Here is a 12,480-nt window from a genome sequence, read left to right as displayed (position 1 = left end):
CCTTCCGCCTCAGCCTTCCAAGTAGCTGGAACTACAGGCGCGCGCTACCACCCCTGGCTCGTTTTTGATTTATTGTAGAGACAAGGTCTCGCCAGGTTGCCCAGGTTGGTCTTGAACCCCTGGGCTCAGGCAATCCTCGCGCCTTGGCTTCCCAAAGTGCTGAGATTACAGACTTGAGCCACAGTGCCTGGCCCCTTCATCTGCTTTCAAAACAGCTTCCCTGTTCTTGGATTTTTCTTCCCAGGAGTTAGTGTTGCATTCCATAGGTGGAAGGAACTGTATGAGACTGAAAGTATTTATCAGTCCTGTGATAGTGTTTGGTGAAGAACCTTCCAGTTTCCCCCAAACTAGATCCTAGGAGAAGAAAAAAGTAGGCCATCCAGAGGAAGTCACAGGCAGCCAAGGAGGATGGAGAGAAAGGCCGAGACTTTTCCTCTTGACATTCCAGCTGGCATTCAGTCCAGCCTGATTAGACTGAGGCCGATGGCTCTGGCTCATTCTTCACAGGATGTCCGGGATGATGACTCTCCCCTACCCACCTTGTTGAGAGTGCCCTTGGACTTGTGGCAGGGTTCAGATGACTGCTTGTTCCTAGTTGCCACATGGGTGAAATGAGCACTTGATTTCCTAGGCTCCAGAGTCGCGGTTTGGGTCAAAATGTGTCACTCTGTGCTGTCTTCCTGAAGTACAACCACACCTCATTTCATTCAAAATCTAACTCATTTTAAAGAATGTGCATAGCAATGAATGTCTTTGAGAAAGTGCTATCAAAACTACAAGCTGTCAGGCCAGTCAAGGTGGCTTAAGGCACAATTTGTATTTTTTATTTTTGTCTTTTCTCAGTATGTCTTCTTTTAAGCAATATGCTCCCTAGGTAATTTGACTGCATAAGGACTAAAGGAAAGCAACATGTAAAATTAGAAGATGAAATCTGAATTTAAAATTATTTCCTTTTTTAAAAAAGTATCACTGCACCACTTTGATGCAGCAGTTCCACTTTTAGAAGTTCATCCTAAGAAAAATAAAATCTGTACAAAAATGTCCATATGAGGCTGTTCTGGTTTATATTAGTGAAAAATTGGAGTCAACATAAGTGTGTAATGATTAAATTGTGTGCGACCAAAGGTTGAAATAGATTATAGTACTAATGTGGAAAAAGCTTGAAGACATTAAAAAAAAAAGACTTCCAGTTTCTGGTCTAGCATGTAAGAAGCTTAGAGGTCACTGCTCCATTCTAGCTAGTAAAAAGCTGAACAAACTAACATGAACAACTCTTCTTAGATCCATCAGGGGAGTGAGGTCATAGGGCAAACTCTGCCCCCCAAATTGGAGACACAGGCAAATACAGAGAACCATAAGTTATCTGAGCAGAAACCTGAGCAAGAACCAGCACCAGGTAAGGAAAACCTACACTGCAATTGACAAGTTGCTGGAGGCTCAGCGTGGACACATCCGTGAGTCAGAAATTCCAGGGGGACCCAGTCATAAAAGGGCCCCCATGCTTTTGGAACTTTTATCTCTAGGACCGCCACCAGGTCCTCACAGTGACTTTCAGAAGAAGAAGAAGAAAAAAATCCCCCTATGATTCCAGCAGGGGTAGGGAAAATACACCATTTTGAAATATACCTGAGCATTGGGCTCTTCTTGACAAGGCCTGCCCTTAGGAGAAACTGTTTTACCAGAACCTAACCTTCCTGGAGAAGGGAGATTCCCAACTCCAGGTCCTTCTAGCTATCCTCTCTCACCTCAGTCAGAGGAAAGAAACTGAGAAGCACTGGTGAAGTTCACAGTCCAGGGACACAGGTTCACAGAAGACTGAGACCTGGTTAGTCACAGCACTACAGAACATTTCCTCTCCTCTCACACCTGCTACCACATTATCACAGGCCTATTTACCACAATTGCTTTTACCCAGTACATTATGTCCACTTTTTAATAAAAAATTACAAGGCATTCTAAAAGACGAAAGATAGTTTGAAGAGACTGAAAACAAGGCTGGGCCGGGTGGCTCATGCCTATAATCCTAACACTTTGGGAGGCCTAGGTGGGAGGATTGCTTGAGCACAGGAATTCGAGACCATCCTAGGCAGCATAGCAAGACCTTGTTTTTATTTAAAAAATCAAAAAAGCTAGCTGTGCATGGTGGCACATGCCTGTAGTCCCAACTACTCCGGAGGCCGAGGTGAGAGGATTGCTTGATCCCAGGAGATAGACTGCAGTGAGCTGTGATTGTGCTACTGCACTCCAGCCAGGTGACAATGTGAGACCCTGACTTGAGGGGGGAAAAAAGGAGAGGGAGAGACTGAAAACGTGTCAGAACCAGACTCTGATATAACAGGAATGTTGTATTTATCAGGCCAGGAATTTAAAAACAAGATGACTCTGCTATGGGCTTTAATGAGAGAAGTAGGCAACATGCAAGAACAGATGGAGAATGGAAACAGAGAGGTGGAAATTCTAAGAAAGAATCAAGAGGAAGTGCTGGAGATCAAAAAGCACTGTAACAAAAATGTAGAATGCCTGGGATGGGTTGGATGGACTCATCAGTAGATTAGATGGACAGAACTGAAAAAAAATCTCTGGACTTGGGAATATGACAATACAAACTTCCAAAACTGAAAAGCATAGAGAAAAAAGAACCCCCCCTCCAAAAAAAGTCGTAGAACAGAATACCCAAAAACTGTGAAACACTACACTATCGTGTCTCACAGTTCTTGGGTATTCTTGGGAGTATCAGAAGAAGTAAGAAAGGAATAAAAGCAATATTTGAAAGCATAATGACTGAGAATTTCCTTCAGATTAAAATGAGACAACAAACCACAGATCCTGGCAGGCTCAGAGAACAAACACTAAGCTGGATAATTAAATACCCAAAAACTATACTCTGGCATATCATTTGAAAATGCCAGAAAATAAAAAATAGAGAAAAAAAATCATTGAAAGAATTTAGATGGGGGGGAAAAATCTTGTCTTCAGAGGAACACAGGTAAGAATTACAGCCAGTTTCTCCTCTGAAACCATACAAGTAAGAGGAGATACAGTAAATTATTTGAAGTGTTAAGAGAAAAATCTCCACTAGTCTAGAATTGTGTACCCTAAGAAATTATCCATCAAAAGTGAAGCTGACATAAAGACTTTCTCAAAACAAAAATTGAGGGAATTTGTTGCCAGGAGACCTGGTTGTAAGAAATGAACATTAAAAGGTCTTCAGGGAGAAGGAAAATGATACAGTTCAGAAACTTGGATCTAGAAAGGAAGCACATCAGAGGATAAGTGAAAGTAAAATAAAGACTTATTAGTCAGTTAAACAGATAATAGCTTATACAAAATAATAATAGCAACAAGATATGTGTGTGTGTGTGTGTGTGTGTGTATGAACTGAGTGACAGTAATGTTAAATACAAGGGACAGGAGGAAGGAATTAGGAATATTTTGTTAATATACTGCACTGTGAGGTGTAGTATAGTGTTATTGGAAAGTAGACTTGGATTCGTTGTAAATGTATACTGCAACCACTAAAACAAGCTTAAAATAAATAAATAGGTATAGTTGATATGCTAAAAAAGTAAGAAAAGAGAGAATATGGAATCATATAAAATGCTCAATTAAAACCACAAAAAATATGAAAAGTGTGGCAGACAAAAATAGAAACAAGGAACAGGGCAACTAATAGAAAACAATAGCAATTATGGTAAATATTAATCTGACTGTATCGATAATCACTTTAAATATCAATGGTCTAGATATACCAATTAAAAGACAGATATTATTACAGCTGCTAAAAAAACAAGACTTACCTATATGTTGTTGACAAGAAACCCACTTTAAATATAAAGACACATACAGATTAAAAGTAAAGAGATGGAGAAAGATATACCATGCTAATACTAATAAGAAGGAAGTGGGAGTAGCTGTATTAATTTCAGACAGAGGAGACTTAGAGCAAAGAAAGTTATCAGGGATAAAGAGGAGGATTACATAATGGCAAAGATGTAGATGTTCCAAGAAGACGTAACAATCTTTCACATACATGTGCCTAACAACAGAACATCAAAATACGTGATGCAAAAAATTGGGAGCACTGCAAGGAAAAATAGATAAATCCACGATTATAGTTGGAGACTTTAACATCCCTCTACCAGAAATGGACAGATCTGGCAGGCAGACCAGTAAGGACGTAGTAGAACTCAACAGTATTGTCAATCCACTAGATAGAATTGATGTATATAGACTATTTCCCAAGAACAGCTGATTACACATTCTTCTCAAGTGCACATGGAACATTCACCAAGATAGACCACATTCTGGGCCACAAAACACAAAGCAACAAAGTTAAAAGTATAGAAATCGTATAATGTCTGCTCTCAGACCACAGTGGAATTAAACTAGAAATCAATAACAGAAAGATAGCTGGAAAATCCCAAAGTACTGGAGATTAAACAATACACTTCTAAATAACACCTAAGACATAGAAGATATCTCAAGAGAAATTTAGGAATATGTTTAACTAAATGAGAATGAAAATACAATTTTCAAAAGTTGTGGGAAGTAATGCTTAGAGGAAAATTTACAGCATTTAATGTGCATATTAGAAAAAAGATACAAAACCAATCATCTAAGGCTACACCTTAGGAAACTCAAAAAACAAGAGCAAATTAAATCTAAAGTAAGCAGAAGAAAAGAAATACAGTCATGCATTGCTTAACCATGGGGACACAGGCCAGGCGTGGTGGCTCACTCCTGTAATCCCAGCACTTTGGGAGGAGAAGTTAAGAGGATTGCCTGAGCCCAGGGGTTCAAGACCAGCCTGGGCAACTTGGCGGGACCTCATCTCTACAATAAATAAATAATTAGCTGGGCATGGTGGTTCACACCTGTAGTTCCAGCTCTTGGAAGGCTGAGACGAAGGATCGCCTGAGCCCGGCAGGTAGAGGCTGCTGTAGCCATGAGAATACCACTGCACTCCAGGCTGGGCGACAGAGTGAGACTCTGACTCCAAAAACAAACAAACAAACAAAAATAAACAATAGGGTCCATTTTGAGAAACGCATCTTTAGGCAATTGTGTTATTATGTAAACCTCATGGGATGTACTTACACAAACCTAGATGGCATAGCCTACTACACACCTAGGCTGTGTGATATAGCCTGTTGCTTCTAGGTTACAAACCTGTACAGTGTGTTTCTATACTGACTACATAGGCAATAGCACAGTGGTAGGTGTTTGTGTATCTACACATATCTAAACAGAAAAGGTACAGTAAAGGTATGGTATAAAAGATAAAAAATGGTACACCTATGTAGGGCACTTATCATAAATGGAGTCTGCGGGAATGGAAGTTGTTCTGGGTGAGTCAAAGAGTGAGTGGTGACTAAATATGAAAGCCTAGGGCATTACTGTACACTCCTGCAGACCTTATAAACACTGTACACTTGGGTGACACTAACTTCATAACAATATTTTTCTTTCTTCAATAATAACCGTGTCTTGCTGTAACTTTTTACTTTATCAACTTTTAAAATTTTAAAACATTTTTTACTTTTTTCTGATATTTTCTTTCTTTATATCCTTATTTTATAAGTTTGGTTTTTTTTTAGTTGGCGTCTCACTCTGTCGCCCCGGTTGGAGTATAGCAGCATGTTCACAGCCACCACAGCCTCAACCTACTGGGCTCAGACGATCCTTCTGCCTCAGTTTTCCAAGTAGCTGGAACTAGAGATGCACACTACGATGCCCGGCTAATTTTTTCATTTACTGTAGAGGTGAGGTCTCACCAATTGCCCAGGCTGATCTCGAACCCCTGGACTCAGGCAATCCTCTCACCTCCACGTCCCAAAGTACTGGGATTACAGGAATGAGCCACCATGCCTGACTTGTTTTTAAAATTTATTTTTTTTAACTTTTTAAATTTTATTGTTAAAAACTAAAACACAAACCCACATATTAACCTAGGCCTGCGCATTAATAAGATCATTAATATCACTGTCTCCCACCTCCACATCTTGTCCCATTGGGAGGTCTCTGCGGGCAGTAACACACATGGAACTGTCGTCTCCTATATTAACAACGCCTTCTTCTGAAATACCTCCTGAAGGGCCTACCAGAGGTTATTTTACAGCTTTTTCTTTTGCAAGTAGGAGTGCACGCTAAAATCATGATAAGTAGAGTAGTAAATATATAAGCCCATAATATAGTTGTTTATTATCAAGTATTTTGTGCTATACTTAATTGTCGTGCTATACTTTTATACAACTGACAATGCAGTAAGTTTCTTTATACCAGTATCACCACAAACACATGAATAACGCACGGCTCTACAATGTTACAATAGCTATGACATCATCACTAGGCTATAATCTTAGGGGACCACTACCATTCACTGCACTCCAGTCTGGGCGACAGAGTGAGACTCCAACTCAAAAAAAAAAAAAATTACCTTCCAAACAGAATCTAGCAAGACTAGAGGGTTCACTAGTGGATTCTGCCAAACATTTAAGGAAAAAACTATACCAGTTCTCTACAATCTTCTCCAGAAGTTAGAAGCAGAAGAAATACTTTCTAATTCAGTCTATGTGGCCAGTATTACCCTAACCTAATGCCAAAATCAGGCAAAGACATTAAAAGCAGATTGCAGATCTGTCAATGGATCTGTCATTGATTGAAATCTTACATGGCTCATGATTGTAATAAAAATTAGAGCAGAAATCAGTAAGATTAGGAAGAGGAAGTCAATAAAGAAAATCAGTGAAACCAAAAGCTGGTTCTTTGAAAAGATCCATAAAATTGATAAGACTTTAGCCACATTAAGAAAAAGATGCAAATTACTAATATCAAAAACGAAACCCCAAAGCAAGCCATAAAACCAAACTTCTCCCACCTTTCTGTGCAGGATCCAGTCATCAAGAAATTCTCTGACCTAACTAGTCTAATAGCAGGTCATAGGACTCTCGTTCCAGAGGGGCCCTACCCTATACCTAGGAAGAAGGAATGCTATACAGAGAGGCCAAGAAGAATCTGAACAAACAGGCCTTGCTGGATTTCTTCAGTCTATTACTATCCAAGATACTATTACTATCATACCCCTTTTGTTCAATCACATTTCTACACAGCTGTTACATTTTTCGTCAAATCTAAGACTAAAGATGGACAGTCAAATTCCTTGAGTCTTTGGGTCTTTATTCTGAAGGTTTCCATGCCACATAAAAATTTGATTGTAAAAATTTGTTATGTTTTTTAAAAAATGAAAGAGATAATTACTATAGATCCCATGGGTATTAAAAGGATAATAAAGGCATATTATGAACAATTTTATGACTATAAATTTTATAATCTAGATGAAATGAATCAATTCCTTGAAAGAAACAATCTGCCAAAAATTACACAGAAGAAATAGACAACCTGAGTCATCCTAAATCTATTTTTAAAAATTGAACTGCAGCACTATTCACAATAGCAAAAACATGGAACTCACCATGCTGTTCATTGAAACTGGACTGGATTAAAAAATGTGATGCATATTCACGATAAAATATTATGCAGCCATAAGGAAGGACAAACGTGGATTTTGCAGCAACTTTGATGGATTTAGACTCTATAATACTCAATGACCTATCACAGAAACCAAGAACTGAGTACCACATCTCAATCATAAGCAGACCCTGAACATTTATCATAATACTACAAGAAAGGGATTGGCAGTAGCAGAACACTGCCAGGGGAGGGACGGGGGAACACGACATCAATAAAATACAAAATAAAATAAATTAAATAAATTAAAAGTTAAAAAATAAATACATAAAAATTCAATCAGTAACAAATTACAGCCGGGCTCGGTGGCTCAGCCTGTAATCCTGCGCTTTGGGAGGCTGAGGTGAGTGGATTGCTTGAGCCCGTGGGTTCGAGACCCACCTGGGCAACTTGGTGAGACCTCATCTCTACAATAAATTAAAAAATCAGCCAGGCATGGTAGCACGTGCCTCTAATTCCGGCTACTCGGAAGACTGAGGCGGAAGGATCGCCGGAGCCCAGCAGGTCGAGGCTGCGGTGGCCGGGAGCGGCCACTGCACTCCAGTCTGGGCGACAGAGTGAGACTCCAACTCAAAAAAAAATTACCTTCCAAACAGAATCTAGCAAGACTAGAGGGTTCACTAGTGGATTCTGCCAAACATTTAAGGAAAAAACTATACCAGTTCTCTACAATCTTCTCCAGAAGTTAGAAGCAGAAGAAATACTTTCTAATTCAGGCTAAGTGACCAGTATTACCCTAACCTAATGCCAAAATCAGGCAAAGACATTAAAAGAAGATTGCAGACCAATATAGCTCATGAGCATAAATGCAAAAAACTTCAACAAAATATTAGTCCTAACTAATACAATAAAATAAGAAAGAAATAAAAAATGTATAGCTTGGGAAAGAAGAACTAAAACTATCTTTGTCTGCAGATGACATGATTGTCTATGTAGAAAATCTGAAAGAATCAACAACAACAAAATGGAAACTAATAAGCAATTATAGCGAGGTTGCAGGATACAAGGTTAATGTACAAAAGTTACTTTCCTATATGCCAGCAATGAAAAAATGAAATTTTAAATTAAAAATATGCTACCAGCCAGGTGTGCTGGCTTATGCTTATAATCCCAGCACTTTGGGAGGCAGAGATGGGAGGATCATTTGAGCCTAAGAGTTTGATACCAGCCTGGGCAACATAATGAGACCTCATCTCTGTAAAAAAAAAATTTTTTTTTTAATTAGTCAGATGTGTTGGCTTACACCTATAGTCCCAGCTACTCAGGAGTCTGATGCAGGAGGATCGCTTGGATTCAGGAGTTCAAGGCTGCAGTGAGCCGTGATCATGCCACTGTACTCCAGCCTGGGCAACAGAGTAAAACCCTGCTTCAAAAAACAAAACACACACACACACACTACCATTTACATTAGCACCTCAAGAAATAAAAAACAAATTTTTTTTGAGTTGTAGTCTCACTCCATCGCTCAGGCTGGGGTGCAGTGGCACACTCACAGCAACCCAGCATCAACCTGTGAACTCAGATGATCCTTTCGCCTCAGCCTTCAAAGTAGCTGGAACCACAGGCGTGTGCTACTACCCCCAGCTTATTTTTTGGTTTATTGTAGAGACGAGGTCTCACCAACTTGCCCAGGCTGGTCTCGAGCCACCAGACTCAGGTAATCCTCTTGCCTCAGCCTCCCAAAGTGCTGAGACCACGCTTGGCCAATAAAATTCTTAAGTATAAATCTAACAAAATATATATAAGATCTATATGAGGAAAACTACAAAACTCTGATGAAAGATATCAAAGAAGAACTAAATAAATGGAAAGATATTTCATGTTCATAGATAGGAAGATTCAATGTTGTCAAGATACCAATTTTTTCCAACTTGATCTATAGACTGAACACAATCCCAATCAAAATCCCAGCAAGTTGTTTTGTGGCTAACAACAAACCAATTCTGTAGTTTATATGAAGAGCCAAAAGAACCAGAATAACTAACTTGAAGGAGAAGATCAAACTCAGAGGACTGACCTTATTGGACTTCAAGACTTCTATAAAGCTATGGCAATCAAGATTATGTGGTATTGGCAAAATAATAGACAAATATCAATGGAATAGAATAGAGAGCCCAGAAAGAGACCCACATACATGTAGTTAACTGATCTTTGACAAAATAGAACAGACAATACAATGGAATCAAGGGAGTCGAATTTTCAACACAGGTGCTAGAACAATTGGATAAAAATAATCATCATCATCAGCTAGATACAGACCTTACACTTTTTACAAAAACTAACTCAAAATGGGTCATAGACCTAAATATAAAATGCAGAACTATAGAACTGCTGGAAGATATCATAGGAGAAAACCTAGGTGACCTTGGGTGCGGTGATGACTTTTTAGCTTTGATACCAAAGACATGAGCCATGAAAGAAATAACTGAAAGTTAGACTTTATTAAAATCAAAACCTTTTGCTCAGCAAAAGACATCGTCAAGAGAATATGACAAGCCATATACTTGGGAAACATTTGCGGCCCAGAATGCTGACACCACCAAATGGTGTTGAGAGTGGGGAGCAACAAGAACTCTCATTCATTGCTGATGAGAATGCAAAATAATACAGCCACTTTGGAAAACAGTTGGGCAGTTTCTTACAAAACTTAATTTGCTTTTACTATATGATCCAGCAACCGTGCTCCTTGGTTTTAATTCAAAGGAGTAGCAAACTTATGTCCACACAAAGCCCTGCATCCAAGTGTTGATAGCAGCTTTATTCATAATTGCCAAAACTTGGAAGCAACCAAGATGCCCTTCAGTAGGTAAATGAATAAATAAACTGTGGTACATCCAGAAAATGGAATCGTATTTAGTGCTAAAAAGAAATGAACTCTCAAGCCAGAAAAAGACATGGAGGAACCTTAATTGCATACTAAGTGAAAGAAGCCAACCTGAAAAGGCAACATACTATATAATTCCAACTATGTAACGTTCTGGAAGAGGCAAAACTATGGAGACAGTTAAAGGATCAGTGGTTGTAGTCATTGTGGGAGAGACAGGATAAATAAACAAAGCATGGAGAAGGTTTAGGACATTGAAACCATTCTGTGTTATGTACATCAAAAACCATAGAACACACAACACCAAGAGCGAACTTCAAGATAAACTATAGACTTTGGGTGATAATGAGGTGTCAATGTAAATTCATCAATGGTAACAAATAGACTGCTCTGGTACAGAATGTGGATAGTGCGGAAGGTTGTGCATATGTGGGGTCAGGAAGTGTGTGGGAACTCAGTACTTTTTGCTTAATTTTTCTGTAAACCTAAAAAATAGTTTATTACTTTTTTTGAGTTGGAGTCTCACTCTGTCGCCCAGACTGGAGCTCCGTGGGACACTCACGGCTCCCCAGCATCAACCTGCTGGGCTCCAGCAATCCTTCTGCCTCAGCTTTCCAAGTAGTTGGAACTACAGCACGTGCTACCATGCCGGGCTAATTTTTTTATTTTTTTTTGTAGAGACGAGGTCTCACCAAGTTGCCCGTGCTGATCTCGAACTCATGGGCTCAGGCAATCCACTTGCCTCGGCCTCCCAAAGTGCTGGGATTACAGGCTGAGCCACCAAGCCTGGACTATTACTTTTTTCAAAGCAGAGTGCTCAGTAATACATATAATGTAATCCCATTTATGTTTTTTTAAAAACCACACAGAAATATACATGTATTTTATATATAGGTGCATCAAAAATATACAAAATATAAAATATAGGTGTGTATCTTTTGTCTATATCAACTGGCAACAGTGTTGCCACTGGCATTGAGGTGGGAGGAGGATAGAGGCACCCTCTGCTGTGTCCTATAGTCTGTAACATTCACTTATCTAAATACAGCATAAAGGTTGCATGCAGTGGCTCACGCCTGTAATCCCAGCACTTTGGGAGGCCAAGGCACAAGGATTGCTTGAGTCCAGGAGTTTGAGACCAGCCTGGGCAACATAGCGAGACCTCATCTCTACAATAAATCAAAAAATTAGCTGGGCGCAGTGGCATGTGCCTGTAGTCCCAGCTACTCAGGAGGAGGCCAAGGGAAGGAAAGATCGCCTGAGTTGGCAGTGGAGGCTGCAATGACTGTGAGCGTGCCACTGCACTCCAGCCTGGGTGACACAGTGAAACTCTGACTCAAAAAAAAAAAAGACAAAAAAGAACTTGCTGTTAGACATGTATCTCTGGATCCTCCTTTCAAGGAGATATTAGAAGGAAACATTGCCTGGCAATTTAAAAATACAGAATGGTAGCGCTTTGTGCCACATTTATTCATTCAACAAGTATTTTTGAGTGCCTCATCTATGCCAGGCATTTTGCCAGACCCTGGCAGTCTCCAGGGTGACTGAGAAACAGCCCCTGGGATCCCAGGTCAGGGTGCGGTGGGTGTGGCAGGGGAGAGTTGTGTTTTGTTTTCTCAAAGGCTGGAAAAGTTCTGCCCTTTGGGAAAACTGACTGTGATTCCTTCTCCTCAGAGAAACCGTGTGGAGACCCACCTTCGTTCCCACACACCATCCTGCAGGGCCGCACCGGCTTGGAGATGGGCGATGAGCTGCTGTATGTATGTGCCCCAGGCCACATCACGGGGCATCGTGACACCGCCTTCACCTTGCTATGTAACAGCTGTGGGGAGTGGTATGGCCTGGTGCAGGCCTGCGGGAAAGGTAAGCGCCCTGGGACTGGGCCATACTGGCTGCATGGGGTGGGTTCTTCCCCACGTGGGTATCTTTGAAAGGAGGTTTTCAGACCTTTCCACTGAGCTCTGGACCAGGCAACATCTTGGTCTGGAGGTTTCTGCAGTGTTTCAAATGCAGCATATTCACCACTGAGCTCATCATCTTCCATGCTGGGAGCAAAGGGTCAAGAAAATCCAGCCGGGCTCGGTGGCTCAGCCTGTAACCCCACGCCTTTGGGAGGCTGAGGTGAGTGG

The 12,480-nt window shown here is 40.4% G+C and overlaps 1 protein-coding gene across 1 annotated transcript in view; it reads left to right on the top strand.

Annotated features, from left to right (window-relative positions):
* Window positions 1–12,480, top strand: part of SUSD5 (sushi domain containing 5) — a 64,912-nt gene that overhangs the window by 28,452 nt on the left and 23,980 nt on the right. Inside the window, exon 3 of the mRNA XM_021718626.1 lies at window positions 12,026–12,214. Within this exon, the coding sequence (XP_021574301.1) occupies window positions 12,026–12,214 (189 nt within the window). The remainder of the gene's footprint in view (window positions 1–12,025; window positions 12,215–12,480) is intronic.

Source organism: Carlito syrichta, unplaced genomic scaffold (assembly GCF_000164805.1).
Source record: "Carlito syrichta isolate Samal-C Ts95f unplaced genomic scaffold, Tarsius_syrichta-2.0.1 Scaffold313175, whole genome shotgun sequence".
In the NCBI taxonomy this organism is placed as follows: domain Eukaryota; kingdom Metazoa; phylum Chordata; class Mammalia; order Primates; family Tarsiidae; genus Carlito; species Carlito syrichta.
The sequence above is the reverse complement of the archived record's forward strand: the minus strand, read 5'-3'. Positions and strand labels throughout refer to the sequence as shown.